General features: G+C 39.2%; 1 protein-coding gene across 1 annotated transcript in view; it reads right to left on the bottom strand.

Moving 5' to 3' along the window:
* The window catches only part of ulk4 (unc-51 like kinase 4), a gene marked incomplete at both ends in the record, with an annotated part of 70,914 nt that overhangs the window by 6,775 nt on the left and 44,333 nt on the right, over nucleotides 1–19,806 (bottom strand). The window contains 5 exons of the mRNA XM_083898732.1: nucleotides 3,804–3,998; nucleotides 7,172–7,273; nucleotides 9,645–9,814; nucleotides 16,065–16,167; nucleotides 19,286–19,334. Of these exons, the coding sequence (XP_083754858.1) occupies nucleotides 3,804–3,998; nucleotides 7,172–7,273; nucleotides 9,645–9,814; nucleotides 16,065–16,167; nucleotides 19,286–19,334 (619 nt within the window). The remainder of the gene's footprint in view (nucleotides 1–3,803; nucleotides 3,999–7,171; nucleotides 7,274–9,644; nucleotides 9,815–16,064; nucleotides 16,168–19,285; nucleotides 19,335–19,806) is intronic.

Consider the following 19,806-nt stretch of genomic DNA (forward strand, 5'->3'; position numbering starts at 1 on the left):
AAATGGAAAATGAAACACTCAAGGTTTATCATCACGTCATCACAGATTTATTTGATGTTTTGGCCTCAGAAAAAGAGTAAACCTCCTCTCCCCGATGGCAGAGGTTGGAACTCTGTTGAATGTAGATTAGAACCAATGATTTGTTGGCAAACTTTAACAGTGCTACCTAATCTCTTTGTGTTCACCACACTGAGGTAGCCAAACCAACAGACTGGTGCAGACATTAATGTTAAAAGATGCTCAGGAAAACAACCATTCATACAACAGTATGACACAAAAAAAGGAATGAACGATAAAAGAGATGTGTTAAAAGGCTAAAGAAGACAGATGAAGCAGTAGCACAAGTATGTGTGCTCTGTATATACTGCACTAGAAACAAGTGAAGTTCTTATGTCCTGCACTCATATAGCCTTAGTGTCAACAATCATGACACTATCCAAATCAAGTTTGATCACAGTCTTGATCTTCAAGTAACTGATAAATGGATAAATAAATACAAATATGACACCACCCTGGCCTTAGAGACAAGCACTGACACTGGGGAACTGATTGATGGATAAATGGATAAACTATCAAACTAATTAATCAAATAAATAACTACATGTAGTTGGTTCCAGCCTGAATATGGAAAAAGGTCACAATAATTGGACATATGTTTTGACATTTTGGAAAACAACACTGAGATATTTCAGCCTAAGGAAATGAGGAAGCCCCTTGACAAACGTGTGAGATTAACAAGCAGTAGGACAGGACAATGCAAGCAACAACAACGACAACACTGTGCCTTTCCTCATGGATTCAGTCTTGTCGCACAGTATGACACTGTTTAGACAAAAATACTCAGGCAATCCACATTATTTCTGCTGGACAGGCCATCGTGAGTGAAAGGGATTTGAGCAAAATATGAATTGTGCAAATATATTGAGGGACCAGTCACACAGCACAAGTAATTCAGTGTTTCTCAAGGCTGACTGTATAATAATTTAAAAACAAAATAACACTGACAAATCAAACTGCTCCAAAAAGGGAAGAACAATTCTTTCTGAATCCCATTATTTTTTATTAAATTAGCATTCCCCTTTAAGATCTTCCAAGTTGTAACAGGAAAAAAAAGACAAGTTGAAAATTTCACTAATTCACTGATTCATTCTCCTTCACTCCCCAAGCTATTAGTGGGATCTTTGATTGAGATTAACAGAACCCTGAAATCAATGAAAGAAAATTAAAAAGCCTTTTCTGAAGGGCGGGCACTTCTCTCTCTGTGTGTGTGTGTGTGTGTGTGTGTGTGTGTGTGTGTGTGTGTGTGTGTGTGTGTGTGTGTGTGTGTGTGTGTGTGTGTGTGTGTGTGTGTGTGTGTGTGCGTGCGTGTCATTGTGTTTCTGCCTGTGAAAAATGGTGTTGCGTATGAAAAGTGTCTCTTGTATTCTTTCAAAGCCACACATTGCTCTCTTCCGACTGAGTGGCTGATTGACAGCAAGATTTGAAAAACCCCAATTTAGTAAATGGTTAGATGTAGATTTGTATTATTATTTTCTTTTAAAAGTTTAGCTTCTGGACTCCAGTGGAAAAGAAAAGTGTGAGGTAGGAGAACAGCACTGCAGAGAGTAAAACTTTCACACTCAAACTCAGAGTTTTGTGTATGTTGCTCAGGGTGACGAGCAGGAGAGAGAATACACATCTCCATGTTACTGTAGCTGTTAGCATAGTGGGTAATGAGGGAGTTTGCACATGAGGACAAATTTGTTTCAGCAGACAGAAAGAGGTGAGTCTGTGAGCTGGTGTGTGACAGAGAAGAATTTGTGTGTGTGTGGGTGGTTCAGGTGGTGGGATCTAATTAGTGAGTGGAATCAAAAAATACACACACACACACACACACACACACACACACACACACACACACACACAATCCTGCAAACTCACTCTCTGCCTCACACACAAACACATAACTCAAAATATTAGGTAGCTTCCAGGCACAGCCTTCAGTCAGATCATATGATCTCAGGGTGACAGCTGACCTTGTATACCACATACAGAAACTATTTTACGACCCTGCAGCAAAGCCAGAACTTTAGCAACGCACTTTTCATAATTCATGGTGGTCTACAGCAAAATCATTGCAATTTCTCTCAAACTTGGTCATGTTTACTTTTTACAGGGATTTTCACTGGGCTGTCCGCTCCAAACACACCTGGCCTCTGTTTTAACCAACTGCTGAATCTGATTTTGTGCCATTCTGCAAAGCCCCGGATTAAACATTCTGGCTACATTTGTAGGGCATCCAAAATCAACTCTTTTTAAAATAATTTATTCTCAGAGAATCTGGCGTGGCAGCTTTAGTGTGCATGGGTGAGTTTACGTGACCGCAACTTTAGTTTGAGGTCAGAGAAATGCTGCCATCATGGTTTGAAATCACAAGTATCTCTTGCTGGCCTGAGAAAGTATACAGACGATGGGGCTTTGGTGTCAAAGTAAAGTGCTTTATTGTCCAGATGGTGCAGAAACAGCATACATAGTGATTTCTGTGTTGGCATCGCATGTGTATGCTCTACTGCAGAACCACCAGTCAATGTGAATTCATTTCCTTGAAAAGCTAAGCTACAGATTGCATACCAAACTTGAAGTCAGAGTCCTTGTCTGATGCCATATGTGTCTCTGCTCAGTATTTTACTGGCAGTTTAAGGATGTGTCTCATTGGCATTTTAATTTTTGCAAATCTGGTTTGTGCCATTTAATTGTTGTGCATCAGTTAGGACAGAAACTTGGGTCCTCATTAAAACGAGTCTATTTCTAGTTCGAGTTTGCCGTCGCTGCATCGATTTTTACTAATTTAACGAGGTTGAAATAATTTTCTTTATAACGTTTGAAAAACACACTCCTCACTAAATCTCCACCTGCTCTGGTACAATATACGCTTAGAGGCAGCCTTCTTTGGCTTGTACTACAAATCATTCTGACTATCAGACAAAAATTGGACTGACACTCAAACAGTGACAGGCTGATACAAACAGACAAGTTTTCTCCCTCGCTGTCTTGCTCCCTCTGTCAGTCAAGTTTAAGTGAAACTATACTCTATTTTCAGAACAGCAACATAGCAAGGCCTATTCTTTCACTGTGTGTGTGTGTGTGTCCTCCATCTGATCTGATCATTCTGCAGTGGTGACAGTTATTATTTCCACATGTTTCAGTGGTGAATTATGACCAGTACCGGCAGCTGAAAATGGATCACGCATGGAGGGAAAAAAGTATCTATTTAAGGTCGAGTGTGTAACATTTAGGAGGCTTTATCGGCATAAAATGAATATATCACTTGTAGGTATGATTTAGTGACTGTTTTTTTTCCCATTATACCGTTCTAGCACGGCTTGGCTTGGCACAACTCTTCTTGTTCTTTTTGCTTTTCCATTAGGGATAGTACATGGTACCTGCTCTGGTGAGGTTCAAAGCGATCTGATCTGTCATAAAATGTGTCGTCGACAGACTGCTGGCCACTGATTGGCAGTGAGTGTCGTCACTGGAAGAGTCAAGAGTGCGACATCCGACACAAGAATCAAAGCGAACAATACCGATGAGTTAAAAATCCTAAAAAAAAGGGGTGTTAATCTCCAACATTTACCAAGGACATTTCTGAAACCTCAGTATGTAACAGAGGAGTCTTGTGTATAATGAACTGTATAATGGAAAAATCTAGTCTCTAATTCTTACTCAGTGGACTTTTGACATGTCAAACAAGTGACTTTTTGTCATAGATGTTGCATAATGTCGTGACCTGTGTCTGTCTGTGAACACACACACACTGAACTCACCAGTCGTTTGATGATCCTGAGAATGATGCGATGTATTCGGCTGGACTCTGTATGCATGTGTGCGCGCAGCACATGGGAGAAGCTTTTCAAGCAGGAGGGTGACAGACAGTCGTGACCCTCTCCACCGTACAGCTGGACCAACAGGGAGAGACACTGAATAGATTCCTCCCACACCTCTTGGTTTTTAGAGAAGAGCTAGAATGAAAAAAGAAATGTTATGTCCAATAATACATTTTCAATGTCTTTTTATTTTACTGTGGTTACTATGGGCTAGGCCTGCAAGGTATTAGGGAAATATGCCATATGCAGCAGCATTGTTGAGTACGATATGATTTGTGATAAATAAAGAAAGACCCAGACAGTGAGTGAGTATCCTATGCTAGTAAAATCCTAGTGAAAATTAAATGCATCATTTCCTTTTAAAAACTTGGTTTAATTGGAAAAAAATACACATATTAATAAATGTTCCACTACTCTGAACAGAAACATCCCACCTGGATTAATAATATGCTTTTAAATAAACATACATTCAAAAACAAATGGAATTGTGGTATCTATCATTGCAGTTGTTAGAGTACAGCATGATGAGCTGCCATAATGAGGGGAATGTATTATTATTTTTAATTCATTTTTGGCATGGTGATGACAATACATTTCTGATATACTCTATGTATTCTGCAGTCCTAATGTGGGCCATGGGCTGAAATAAAAATAATAGATTCAAGATTCAAGATTCTTCAAGATTCTCTAATAATGGAACTTAATTCTCATTCTCCTCCAGGTGTATTTACAGTACATACTATAAATATCCATCCATCCATTATCTACCGCTTTATCCTCCATCGGAGGGTCACGGGGGGTGCTGTGCCTGTCTCAGCCGGCATAGGGCGATAGGCGGGGTACATCCTGGACAGTTCACCAGTCCATAGCAGGGCCGCATGTAGAGACAAACAACCATTCACTCATACACCTACATTCAATTAAGAATGACCAATTCACCTAATCCCTAAATCAGCATGTTTTTGGACTGTGGGAGGAAGCCGGAGAACCTGGAGAAAACCCACGCACACACGGGGAGAACATGTAAACTCCATGCAGAAAGGGCCTTGTTCCAAGGGCTCCAACCCGGGTCTTCTTGCTGCAAAGGCAAGAGTGCTAACCCCTATGCCAACCGCGTGGCCTACTGAAAATCTATTTTAATTAAAAAATATAATAATAATCTGAAATTCATTTAAACTATGAGGTTTCAGATTTATACACATAATTACTGTTTTAAAGCAAATGCTCATGAGATTGAGAGTGAATTAATAATTAAAGCTAAACCAGTGCATAACTTGTGTGAGTAATTACTTAAGAGTTCACCCTGTCAAACTGAACATCCAGATACCAGAAGTATCTACCTCTGAAACCTTTCATGAGCACTTCTTAGTGTTTTTTTTTATTTTTAGCCACACTCAACCATTTACACTCCACTACCAATGTTACTGTTGTGCATTCATCTTGCCTCCATCAGGTGTGACGTAATATGAACCACTTCCTGTGTACAGCACGGAAAAGTAAATGGGGGGGGAAACCCGAGAATGGCACACAGCTAAACTGATAAACACAGAAAGAGCTGTGTGGACCTGACAAGGCTAAATTAGCAAATATATTAACTCATTTGGAGGCTTGAATATTGTCATTATCACTGTGTGTAACATCTTTAAATGTTGTTCTCAGTTCCAACAGTATTCTGATTGACAGAACATGTTGCACAAACTATACAGTTGTCCACAGTAATGTATATATATTTATTATTTATTTAAAGTTCACATTAAGACCTGTGTGCTTGTAATATGAGCACATTTTGAAGCTTTAATATTACTACATCCACGTTGACACTTCAGCTCTCTCTATCCCACTAATACCCGATGGGTCAAAAGGGCTAAGCAGAGGCCGGGGGAGTGTCAGCTGCCCCTTAAACCTCTCCTCAACAACCAGACACAAACACACACACATACACACACAGACTCTCACTCAACACTCAATGGGTCAAGTATAAGTGAAACCCTCTATATTGTGTCCCTTGAGACCCCTCTCCTCCTCCCACTCGCCCTTTCATTCCCTTCCCCACATCCTAAACTTCCCAGAATGCTTCACAGACCCCTCTCTTTTGAATGGATTCTCTCAATCTTTGCATTTCATCATCGCAGCCACATTTCATTCCCCAGGACATTTTCCACAACTTACTCTACTCAAATCCTGATTATACTTATTTTCTCATCTAAGATGTATTTCTAAAATGCACAAATCAGTCAGTGAATCCGATTTTACCTCTATATCATAATTCTATGGTTGTGGGAGCAGACAGAGGAGGGATTCATTCTTCATCACAGTTATTCTTTCACATCCTATTTTGAGTCATTTAATCCTCAGTGGTGTGTGTTGTGTAAGAAAATGTGGATGTGATAACATTTCCACATTTCTCTCTCTCAGCAGACTCTTATCTCCCTGTTTTTAGATTAAATCAAGTTCTCTGATAGTACTTGCAGATATGAGACCCTTTTGTGTGGAATTATGGGATTAATAATTATAATAACTGCAGAAACACACTTGGATAATAAGGTTTGTTAAACAGTGAGGTGATGTGGACACACTGTACTTATTCAGTATAACATCCTGACAGTGAAATCACATGTGGAACTTAAACAGAGCTAGTTTAAACAAATTAAAGATATTAAAAATATGACAGTGTACTGAAAGATTGCTAGACTAAATTCATTACAGTGATATTCCTATGTTTTATTATTACAGCTAATATTTCTGTTAATAATTTGTTTTGTTTTGTGTAAATAATATGTTTTTAAATAATATGATGACACCTTTAACTGTTTAAAAAAAATGCTGCAGATCTTATGAAAGTAAATGAAAAATCTAATTATCAAGACATGACAGATGGTTAATAAATTCATTCAGTGTGTGAAAATTAAATTAATTAGCAGTGGTAATTCTCTTTACTTTGTGAATTCACACTTTGATATCCTGTACTTAAATTAGAACTGTAACAAAGTTTGTCTAACTAATCTGTGGAAAGCAAAAACATTAAGGATTTAAATATAAGATGGTTGTGACTGTGGGTGTAGGTTATTACTTTTCCATGAGTACTTGTATATTTCCACGTTTGAAATTTTACTTACGAGTACAACTTGAACTTGGACAACTCTTCTTTTTTTGTATCCCTGTCTCATTTCCCTGCATAAATAAGGATGTTTTCACATCCTGTCTCTCTGTAGGCACACAGTATATGGACACGCACACGCACACACGCACACGCACACACACACACACACTTCTGCACAACACACAGGCTGTATGAGTGTTGGTCTCACCATGTGAATGAGGTGAGTGCTGAGTTGGCTCAGGGGTCTGTTGGCCAGGAGCAGCTTCTCTGCTGCCTCCATCTCTGCTGCTGGACAAGATAGCCTCTGGCTCTATACACACACACACACACACGCGCACACACACACAGACACACACACACACACAGACGCACGCGCACACACACACACGTTAAATCATTTATAGAGATTTGACAGTCAATAATGATGGATCCAGAGACCTGCCAAGACAGATTCTGACAGACTGAGACAGACACGGAAAGACACACTGATACATAGACTAAGGGAGGAAGTAGTTTTCTTGCATACGCCGAGTTATTTTAATCCCTCTTGTCTTTAACACACAACGTTTGTTGAGAACAACACATACTGAACACTTTAATTCAACTGTATCCTGAAGTTAGTTTACATTTGAAAAACCTATTTTCATACAGATCTCCTTTTATGTTGCTCTTAAATAGAGTTTATTTACTGAACTGAACTGAACTGAACTGAACAAGCCTTCATATTGCCGTCCCTGCTGTGTGTGATTTCGGACAGCAGTCTGTCCAGAATCAGAAGCGTGATGTATAACACAACAATGTAAGTGTCTGGCCTGTTGTTCACTCCAGCTCTGTGACCACCTCCACTGCCAGCAGAAATACTTTTTTTCCCCTTACACTCCACCACCACTTGCTTTTTAGCCTCTGTAATGCATTTAGGCTTATTTTAGTTCAGTTCATATGTACCGTGAAACTTCAGGCCAATTAGCAGGAGAATAATTGACACCAATTTTTCATTATCCCAAAGTCACTTCTGCTTTGTTAAACTGTCTGAAGTATATATAAAATCTCTCTCTCTCCCTCTCTCTCTCTCTCTCTCTCTCTCTGTGTCTTGACCAACAGAGCAATAGTTTGGGGAGAGTGGTCTAGTCACATTCTCTCTCCTTATCAGACCTTATTACCCAAATGAATTTGGTTTGGGCAGAAGTTCTCTGTTTTAATGAGCTTTGCATTTCTTGAAGAATTGATTTCCGCTGCACATTCGGCGAGATCCTCCCCCCCCCCCCATCTCTGTCTAACTCTCCATCCTTCCCTCAACCTCTTCTGTCCATCTCTCTTCCACTCAGTCTTCTACCCTGCCTCCTTTTTAGCCCCCTCGTCTTAGCATTAATATGTATGTTTTGCGCTGGGGTGCACACTATGGGGAGATGGGGGGGCTGGTGTGTGTATGTGAGTATTATGTGAGTGTGTGTGTGTCTGTGTGTAGGGAGGAGAGCTGAGGACAAAGCCAGTGGTGATAATGAGGCCGCAGGGACATCGCCAGACAGGCCCCTCTATGCACGCCTGAGTATGAGTATGTGTGTGTGTGTGTGTGTGTGTGCACATGTGGCCCAGTGACTCCAGACCTCATCTGCTTTCTCCTGAGTCCACAACTTCAATATTGCAGTGGCTTAAACCTGCTAGCCTCCACTGCACACATCAATGGCCATACACTCACAAACAAACCCACACATACACACACACACACACACACACACAAACACACACATATATATATGCCTTCAGGGACACAATACAAGGACAACATTTTTTTGGGAGCTCACTTTGCTTTGTGATTCTCTTGGTGATTCTGTGCTCAGCAGAGATGAAACTGATAAATAGTGGAGAATCAATGTGGGAAATACACCAGACCATGAGGACCAATATAATATGATATAGCAAAAATAAGCCACCACTTAACAATTGGTGTATTGTGAAAAATATTACCAAATACAGGCAGCTCCTTGAGGATTTATTTGCAAAGGCTATAGCAATGCAGAACAGAAAACTGCAGTTGTGCATTTGTGAAGATATTGGTTTGTTACTTGAAGGCATATATTTATTTTCTATCCATCATTTTTATATTTTCTCTACAGATAGTTTGAGATAATCAATGCAGAAGCCTAACCTATTACAATTATGAGATATTTGTGTGCATTAAAAGTGAATTACAAGTTACAAGTGAGTTATTAAGAAGTCAATTTACTTTTTTTCAAAAAATTATTTTAATGTAATCACTGGCCATAATCACTGGGACAGGGAATATACCATTATAGTGAGATCTTAATAACTGTGGATGACATCCAGTTCTTGCTCTTAGGGTCATGCTATGGCTTTATTTTGTATTTTCAGTTTCATCATGTTTTTATTAAACTGAAACTTTCCGTTTTATTTCGAGTCACCCCTTTTGTATTTTACATTGCTTCACCATTCCCACCTGCAAGATTCTAAGTCTAATTATCTACCCTCACCTACGAGTGTGCATAGATATAGCGTATGTTCACTCTTTGCAACTCTTTCTCTCATGTTTCTTTAAACCTTGTTCAGCTTTTGATTTACTTACTCTTTTACACAATAAATTTCCCTCGAACGTTTCCTGTGACTGAGTCGTGTATTTTGAGTTCAGTGCGCTCTAGTAGTGGTAGGTAGTTGAATGTCAATACCTTGAGAGCAGAGCGGACAACAAGTGACGTCCGTTTCAGTATGTTGTGAAGCAGTTCCAGAAGAGCTTGTAACACAAGGTGGTCAGTCTTCCGCATGGTGTGCTCTTCTTCTCCAGCCTGGTGGACCACTGCAGCTTCTGAGAGGGTATTCACAACCACCTCTATCAGGCCTGTGCAGTGGAAAAGAGAAGAAGCATGAGAAGGATCTTGCTGACCTGCTAGGCTTTGTTCAATCCTGGTGAAATGTCAAAGATCAGTCTGTGGAGACAGCTCAGAGCACAGGTCACTAAAAGGTGGACAGTGTCCACACATGCTGTCCTATCAGGACCAATCAAAAACCAATCAAATTTCAAAATCAATTTCCTCATCGACTTCCATACAAATTGAGTTATTTGTGCAAACTGGAGAAAGTTGCGATTCAATATATTCTCGGTTACCGGTTGGCTTCAGGAGGAACCCTGGAAGACTTTTTTTTATTTTTTTTATCGAAGATAATATCAGTCCAAACACGTCATGTTGTTTAATTGAGCACCCTATTAGCAAAATAATAGCCATTATAAAATGTCAAAATCAGTTCTGTAAACAAGTCCATCTCTATAGTAAGAGAACAATAAATAAATTGTAACCAAACAAACCAACAAATAACCAACACACCTCACACTCTCTGCTCCATGTGACTCTGAGGTATAAAGAATAACTTGAGCCTGTGAAAATGTTTGTAACTGCAGGCTCTGCTTTGCCTCATAGGTTGATCGATAGCTCCTGTACAAGATGAGTGACTCTCTTCTTTATCAGTCAATCAGCATTTTACTGTGACCAACTTTCTAAAAAGACAAACAATACCTAAATGTGGCTTTTCATTTTATTAAAACAAAACACACATCGAGCCGAATTCTTCAGTCAAGTATCAACACCCACAATGGTATCACAGCAACAATTGAAGCAGAGTCCAGTTAATATCTAAAAATAAAATCTGCTCTATTCTGCATATCACCTTTCTTTCCCTCTCATCTAACTCAGTTTCTTCCGAGAAAACTGTCCATTGGAGAACATATTTTAGAGCTGGTAGCCCTTGCTCAGCCATGAATAAAAATCACTCACTGAAGTGCAAACCCATGTTCCTCTGCTCATTATTTTCACATGACACAGAAGATACTGTGCATTTTGCTGGCGTATTTGTGTAGAACATTGTGGACACGTGTCCTGAGGCATTTTTACCTATCATCTCTCAAAATTACAGCAAGAGAGATTTTATCCAAACTAGGTTGACGTGACAGGAGCATTCTATAAAAAGAACGCTGCGCTAATATTTAGGCTGTTCGAGTCCAAAGTCGCTTCCATTTCTATGCACAGAAAAAGTAACAGTTAAATAACAAATAACTGAATCACTGTCTTCACTGGGGACATTCAGGTTATTTTCTATTGATCCAATAGATCTTTATTTAGAAAGTTTGTGTTTATTCTTGCGAGTGAGAGTGTAACTGCAGACACTAGAAAGCTATTATGTGAGAATTCTGTCAGTGAGATGTAATGTTACTTTGTCAAGCGTCCTTATAAATTAAATAAGCACAATGCTTTGGACTGTTCAGTCATACAAAGAACATCTACCGTTAATGTGATCTGACAAGGCTGTCTTGTTTAAACATAATTGTTCTACATAGTTTCTTATATATAATGTACATCATTCTGTTAATGTATTTTGAGTGCAGCTGCCATGTATATTATGTATCTGCAAAAATCCCAAATAAAAAAAGGATATTTTATCAAACATTCTTGTCATCCGAGTCATTTACTGACAAAGTATTATATATTTATTAGCATTATAGCCCCATACTAATACTTATTCTTATACAAATTACAATTATAAGTGTAAAGATGTGTAAAAAAAGTTATTGAAACTAAATATCTATCTTTCATACATATTTTATGGAATATAATTGGTACTTATTTGGTGAGTCAGTGTGAATACCACATACACATGATATTAAATTAACACAAAGTAATACATGGACTAAACTATTTCTTTGCTCAAAATAATCATTTGATTCAATTTAATTATTATGGCTCACTGATCTTAATAAAAACATAACGACCAGAAGAGACATTTGGATCTTTATCAGTACAACAAAAAGAATGTGATTACATCATCTTAAAGCAAATCAGAGTCTCTAATGAAGTTGGAAGTAATGAAGATTGATGGATGTTTTTTTACGATCGTCTATCTTCTTTAAAAGGCTCATTTATGCATACTTGACCCACTGTGGCTATCTTTGATGAAATCCTATTCGCAAGCTGCTGCTGCAGTGAATCCAAACTAACTTTTAGTTTAAGTGTTTGCATTTAACAGCTTCCTAAATTAAGCTGTGCAAATCACAGAGCTATCCAGGCAATGCACTCAGAATAAACAGTCCAAAAAATAACTTGCGTAGTAATGTGAGCTCTGATAATCCTTTTATTACCTCCACTAACACAGCAAAAAGTTTTATGTTTCGCATTTAACATAAAAAAGTTTTTTGCTGCCTTTGTGCGGTAGACCTTTGGATTGTGGGCGACTTTGTTGAAGCTGTGCATTTGGATCGTCTGTGGGGACCTGCATACATATCTGTACTGAAAAGCATCCTTTTCTCAGCTCTTTACCTTAACTTCAACCTTGCCATAACCATAAACATTTCCTTTAAAAAGTACAGTATGTGAGAACAATAACCAAATTAATATTATTTAAAGGAATTATAAACTAATATTAACATACTTAAATTCCTGCCAATAAACCCTCCGGAATTTTACAAACTGGACCTTTAAATCTACCTTTGACTACTAACACAAACATCAAACAGTTAGGCTTACAGTCTGTAAATAATGGTCTGTATTTATGTAGCACTTTTCTATTCTTGATGACCACTCAAAGCTGTGTTATACTACTTTTTGAAATCACACTCATTTCATATAACCAAATTATGTGCAGCATCTCGTCTGTCACACCTCTATTCACCTGTACCTACATATAACTCCTGACGGCTGAGTTACTTGGGTTTAAATGTCCAACACAGAGAATCGGCATGTAGACTAGCAGGAAGATGACCCACTCTAACACAAAACCACAGCCGCCTGAAAGTCCCCCTATACTGCTAGATATAAAACTTGCAAAAGCATTGGACCCATCATGGGATACAGTATCTGCATGTCTGTGTGCTGGTGTGTTTGTAGATACAGTAATTAGGAATATTGCTCTCACTGACAGGTATGAGAGTGAAAACCACTGTGGTCTGTCCTATTTTGGAGTTTGGACTTAAATTTGGTTAAAAATAGACATTTCACAATGCTTTGCAATTTCATCTATTTATAACCCACTGTTAAAGGAGTTCTATTGAAAGAGAATGGATGAGAATAAGAATGGATACTGAAAAGATTACATGCAATTATTTCATGTTTCAGTAGATTTACATAGAACTCAACCATAGTCTGTAAACAGTTTCTATCATACTGTTACCTCTATTATAGATTTATTTTTAAACAGATAAAACTTAATGCATAATAACAATATGGGAAAACACATTTTGAATATTATGCAAATTAATTAGAAATAATATAAATTGGTAACTACACAGGGTAAATTAGACTCTTTAATCAATACTTGGTAAAAAGCCCCTTTGGCAGAAATTGCAGAGTTGAGTCAGGTGGAAAATTTATAAGCTCTGTGCTCGTGGATTTAAATGCATCAACATATGAACAGGCTGCATACCCTCAAGACACAGACCATAGCAAGTTAAATGTACTGTCAAAACTGTCTTATTGATTGATTGATTACAAAGTGTCAACTTGGAAGGTGCTTGCTAATATAAAAAACATTAATATGGAGGAACGCTGAGGTATAATCTATGCCAGGGGACATTATTATTGATTAGACACATGTGGACATGGTTGAGAAGAACAATTATAGAACTTTTTGATACCGTTTGGGGAAATAAACCTGAATCCAATTTCACATGGCAATTTATTAATGGGAACGCTGGCACAGAAGCAATTACCTACAAAAAAATCCTCTGAGATTCTCACAGAAGGTCAGGAGAAATAACAATGATTGGTGATGGATCAAACCAGGTGAGGAACCTCAAAGACCCTTCAATAATTCTGAAGACAAATGCAGCCCCTGAAGAGGTTTTTAATTAATTAAAAGACAGACGTGCTTTAATTAACTGACACCTTGTCAGCACCACAGCCTAAGAAAGAGCTCAAGGTTACTTGAGATGCAACACATTTTAGCTGTTCGACATGGCACAGGTGTGCTGCCTCCTTTATTAAATGATACACTTGGCTTGTCAATGTGACTTCTACTCTGAGAAGAGGTTAGGCTTCATATCTAAATGTAATCAAATTATAACCTCAACGTTCTAATTTTGTTTGCTGTTCTATATTCTATTTTAAATTTGGCCCACCAAAACCTTAAATCGTATATATCTTACTTCAAAAACAGGTAGAAAATAAGTTGAAGTGGAATTTTACATCAAGCCTCTGCATATCTGTAGCTGTGAAAGGACTAATTTGATTTACTTAAATAAAATAAAAATCTCAAGAAACAAACCTGCAGTACCTCATGGCCCAGATGTTGGGAATCATTGATCTAAATGATTCATTTGGCTGTTCCACGTCAGTTTACTTTCAGTGTTGATCCCTTAACTTGGTTTCTGTTATCTGATAAATTGGTTTCATACAGGATTTTGATCAATCTTTGTATTGCAGAGGAGGGCATGAACAGTTCATCACAGCAATGACATACTTTGTGTTTTGTGGCTTACAACAAAGCTGTATCATAAAGCATAAATAAATAAAGGTAGTAATGACTAACAGTAAAATAAGAAATGGCTGCAGAGAGGTAGTTTTGCCAATATTAAGAGCCAATTTATTTACAGTAACTTATAAACTATACCTCGCTCCCTTATCAACTTTTTCTTCACCTTTCTCTCTTTATCCCATTGTCAGGCAGTTTTCTTCACTGTCATCTCACCCTCGAGTCGTCTCACGCAAATGCCAAAAATGTCTCTCTGTGTCTTATTCTTCCTCTTTGACCGCTCTCTGCCACCCCTTTTACCTCCCATTTTGCTTTCTACATTCCCTGTCAGGCCTTTTTGCCATCCTTTTTTCTTCCTGTTGTTCTGTTCTTCCTCCCTATCTCTATCGCTCTCTCTTTGCTCCCTCTGTCTTCATTCCCCAGGGGGTATTATCTCAGTCGGAGGCAAATCTGCCCAATTATAAACCTCATCTTGCGTGCTATCTCTCTCTCTCACTCTCAAACACACATACACACACAAACACCTCTGTCTACAGAGACAGGAGCAGAGGCACAAATACATTCACACAAACACAAATAGTGCACCTCTTACTGTCTATTTCACACATTCACAATCACATACACCTCCCTCCCCTTTCTCTTTCTGTCACACCTTAAAAAGCCAATTATACATGTTTCCTCCCTTCTCCTCCTCTCTCCCGCTCCCTTCTTCCTTGCCATCAGTGTAGAAAGAGGAGAGAGAGAGGAGGAGCCCTAAATAAAGGAAAGGGGAGAGGGTAAAAATGGGAGAGGAGGAGAAGGTTGGAAAAGTGGATGGTAGGAGATGCGAAAAAAGGAGGGATAAGAGGTGGAGAACATGTTAATACACCAAAGGGTGAGAGTTGACGAGAGCACAAGAGGGGAGAGGAGAGACTGTGTTAATTACCAGGCAAGTATTAGTGCTGGGTTGACAGTTTCCTGTTCAGAGAGGAGGTGATTGGACAATAATGATGCTGACTACTAAACTGTTGTACTGCTGACCCAATGGAAACAGGGGGAGAAGGGAGGTTGATAGTGTTGGAAAGTAGGTGCAGAGAAGATGGACAAAATAACGACAGAGAGAGGAGAGCGACAGAGCGGTGTTTGTATTTTTATTCCATCTTAAATTAGAGCACCCATCCTCTAATGATTCTTGTCTCCCTACCAACTCAAACCTAAACCATAGACTAAGTCTAAGTTCCTAAAAAGAGTCCTAAAATGACCTAACATCTAGAAAAATATCCTCAATCTATGCCAATATTTTGGATCAAGTGGAATCACTTGGAATTGACAGGAAATTATATTATTATTGAATTTTGCAAAGGCTGAAGGACAAAAAAATTGCACACAGGCAACCAAGGTTGTCGACCTGGATCAGTAGTATGCTGCTGCTGCAAAAACTGGGGAATATAAAATGTCAACAACTAACTAATGCTGAGTGGATACATTCTGACACACTGTGCGTAAGTCCAGTAGGCAATGACAAACGGGCCTTACCAATGAAAGAGAGACCACATAATAAGAAAACTGGAGAAGCATGCTTGCATGTCATTTATTTTTAAGCTGAGAGAAATGCGGTCTTACAGAAAGTTCATACAAACTACATGTAGACATACCTTGCAGTGGCTCCAGGTCTAAGGCTGTATCTTCTGTAAGGTTACACAACAAGGCAACTGCATTTTGGATTACGATCCCAGTGGAAACATTATTGATGTTAGCCTAAAACATAAGAGACAGAAAAGGGATCAATGGGTTACACAATCTTACATCACATAAGTTTCCCACTGTACATGACACAGTGGTTACCTGCAACACTGGTTCCAAACCTTTTTGACTACGAGGACTTAATGAATATTAACTTTCTTGTGATGGGGGACTTGGAACCACTGACCTAATATAAATAACATGAAAGGTGGTAAGAAGAGCACTGCTTATCGACACACATTAATGCCACAATATTTCAGACAGTTATATGTAGAGAGAGCATGTGTGTGTGTGTTAACCCTGATTGAGTGAAGGCGGTAGGTGTTTGGGAGGATAATGGGAGGATCCAGCCCCTGGATTGAGACACAGCTTGTGTTTTAAATGGTAAGATGGCTGAAGGAGTTGACTGATCAACACGACTTGGCCAAATACCATGGAGGGGAAACAGGTCAACATTCCACTCCTTTGTCATTTCTTCTTTGGATTTTTATCCAGAACACATACAAGTAAAAATCACCATACAGTCTACATACATCATCCTTGAGGTCATACCTAATTTATTAGATCCATGCTGCACAATGAGATTGGTAATGATCTTATAAGTTTGCTGAATCGCACATTATGTTCGAGGCAATATTCCCTTCCCTTCCTTTCCTCTCTCCTGCCATCATTTCACTATTTGATCCTCTGAGATACACCAGCTCTGCCTGCAGGGTCTGTGTGCATCAGTGTGATCTGTGTACGGGCTGATAAGCCTGACTGGTACTCATCATGCACAGTAGCCTGAGGCTGAAGACAATGACATCAATCTGCACCTAGGACAACTTGCCTGTCAGAAACAACAAATGACAAACCTCATTTATCTTGATCTTTATGGGCTTAACAAGCCATGAAAAGATTTGATCAGCATCACTGGAAGCATACACCCAACAAAGGACAGTGAAAAATAGCAAAAAACACACTCTCCTACCCAATAACTCATATGTCATTCATACAACTTTATTGAGGTTGTATCTTCTAAAGGGGAGGACCTTCTTTTCAGTAGAAATCTGCAGTTATTTGTGTGAGAGACTTCTGGTTTGCCATTTCCAGTCAGTCGTTATATAACTTTACACAGCAAGCGGGGCCACAACTTTGAAAGATAATGTTGCTTCTAGATCGCAAGGAAGTGACGTTTTTTCCTGTCTACCAATAAGCTGACTGAACAGGCATTATGTGTGCAGTCAGGGGTTGCTATAACATCAGCTGGTTTAAGCAAAAGACTTGAATGGAGCTCCTAATGTTGAAAATAAGCCTACAGAAGATCATATGACACAAGTGGCTACGCTATGAAACTTCTTATTCTGATTAAGGGTAGTTAGTGGTCTGAGATGGTTTCCCAAGTAACAGTTAATATCGTTGTGTCAGTAAAACTGGGTTATATTGCGGATTTTGTATTAATTCAATGTCAATTCTAATTTTTTTCAATCAACTGTCTCCTATAATATTCTCATAAGTCATATGAGGCCACTTCCTCATGTCCTTGCACACCATAATATTACATGGATGTGGAAATGACCTGACATTTCAATTTGTTATTTGTTTTGCAAGACATTGTCATGGAAGCAGACTCGCTCCAATCGCAGACTCGCTCCATTCACAGACACGTGGTGGAAACAAATACCGGAAGTGCCACACATAAACAGGAAGTTGGACCCTTAGTTTGAAGAAACTAAGTGAGAAACTATATGCCTGTAAACCAGCGTGAGTAGTTTTCTGCCTTCTCAGGCTCAACCAACCAATTAAGAGCTCTGGTCTAAGCGGCTTCATGAGGTCTTTTTTATGTGTGAAGCAGTACTACTTCATCATCCAGACAAATACAAGTGTAATCACCAGTGACAGGTGTAATCAATCCAGATCAGAGTGTTTCGGGCAGCATAAATCAATCCAAATGTGAGTAATACAGACGGCACTAATGAATGCTGACGTGACTGGATCAGACAGGAGTAAACAATCAGGAGAAAAGTTAATCAGGCTGTTTGATAACAACATTTAACATTCTGCACCAGCTAGTCAGGGCTGGACAGGAAGCCATGCAGAACACTGATTATTAAGTGTGTGTGTGTGTGTGGAGCATAAATTGTTTGCTGCAGCAAAGTGTTTTGTATTTTTCCAAACAGCTTGTGCTGCATTTGTTGGCAGGTGTATTAGCTTGTGTGTATGTATGCAAAAAGGGTGAGGTGAAATAAATTGTCTGCTGGAAACCTTGCCATGCTTCAATGATAACAGACAAGTGCAGGGTCTTTGTGCGTATGCAGAGTGTGTGTGTGTGTGTGTGTGTGTGTGTGTGTGTGTGTGTGTGTGTGTGTGTGTGTGTGTGTGTGTGTGTGTGTGTGTGTGTGTGTGTGTGTGTGTGTGTGTGTGTGTGTGTGTGTGTGTTCAATCTTAATGGTGGAGTACATATTCCCAGTCTATAAAATCTTCCTCCTCTACTCCTGACCTGCCAGTCAATTGCAGCAGCCCTCTCACAGGTCAACACCACTCAGTTTAATTTACTTGAATACATCTATGGAATGACATGGAGTAAGTGAAAGGAAGGAGTAGGAAGGAGGTAGAAAAACTGAGCTATATTAAAACAGAACAGAAATGGCAGATAACTTTGTTTGATTTGCTTATCGTAAAGCTTGGGCCACAAGGTGCCGATAGTCAGCTGTCTGGCAGTTGTTGACTCTCCATAGTCCTCTTCAAGACAGCATGTGTGGCATTGTTGGCCCTTATTGACCGACCACAGCCCTGCAGACGACTTTACGTCCGATTCAGCATGTTTAATTGATGCCCCCCACCCGCTGGTGAGGGAGATCACAGTGATTGGTTGTTTAGCTCCATACATTCTGGATTTAATTTGGACACAAATACAACTACGACAATTCATGACCAATTCTTACTGCCACTGCTGGTGAAGAAAGTCGGACATACATGCTGGTGGCTTGTCAGTTGTAGTTAATGTGGTGTGTGAGTACAACATTTTTCAACATCAGCTGACCGTAGGGCCAGTGTGACTGTAAGCTTAAGACTGTTTACAGACTGAGTAACTGAACAAACAAGTGACTTACTGACTGTTTAAATGAAGACTAAACTGCAATTGGTTTCTTACCATAATAAGCTGAAAAACCGTTGGTAGTATCCCACTGTGTTTGATCAACCTGAAAGGGAGTGAGAGAAAACATACTGGATCAGAGATGGAAAAAGGCAGGAGAAGAATTAATTTAATTGAGAGGCAATTTGCTGCACTGTTCACATGCACGCACACTGGGCATTTTCATCTTCATTATGGTTGGAGTTCCGCTACAATGACTCCTGTCTGGTGCAAGCAGAATTGGAGACATGATGAGAGCACATGAAGTGAAAAGAGGGTGAGAGAGGAGAAGCAAGGACACGGGTAGAGGAGATGAGATTTAAGGGGAACATCGAGTAAGAGAAGATTACATTTGGTGATGAAGAGAAAGGAGGTGAAATGCGGTGGTGGAGGAGGAGATTTGGACAGAGGATAGAAGGAGGACAGGGGAGGTGAGAAACAAATGAAAAAAATATCAATGTGGATTAATCCAAACACACACACAGAGAGAGAGAGAGAGAGAGCTGAGATGTGTATGTCTGTCTTACTGATAAAGGTTC

The sequence above is a fragment of the Microchirus variegatus genome (genome assembly GCF_963457635.1).
Source record: "Microchirus variegatus genome assembly, chromosome: 1".
Taxonomy (NCBI): domain Eukaryota; kingdom Metazoa; phylum Chordata; class Actinopteri; order Pleuronectiformes; family Soleidae; genus Microchirus; species Microchirus variegatus.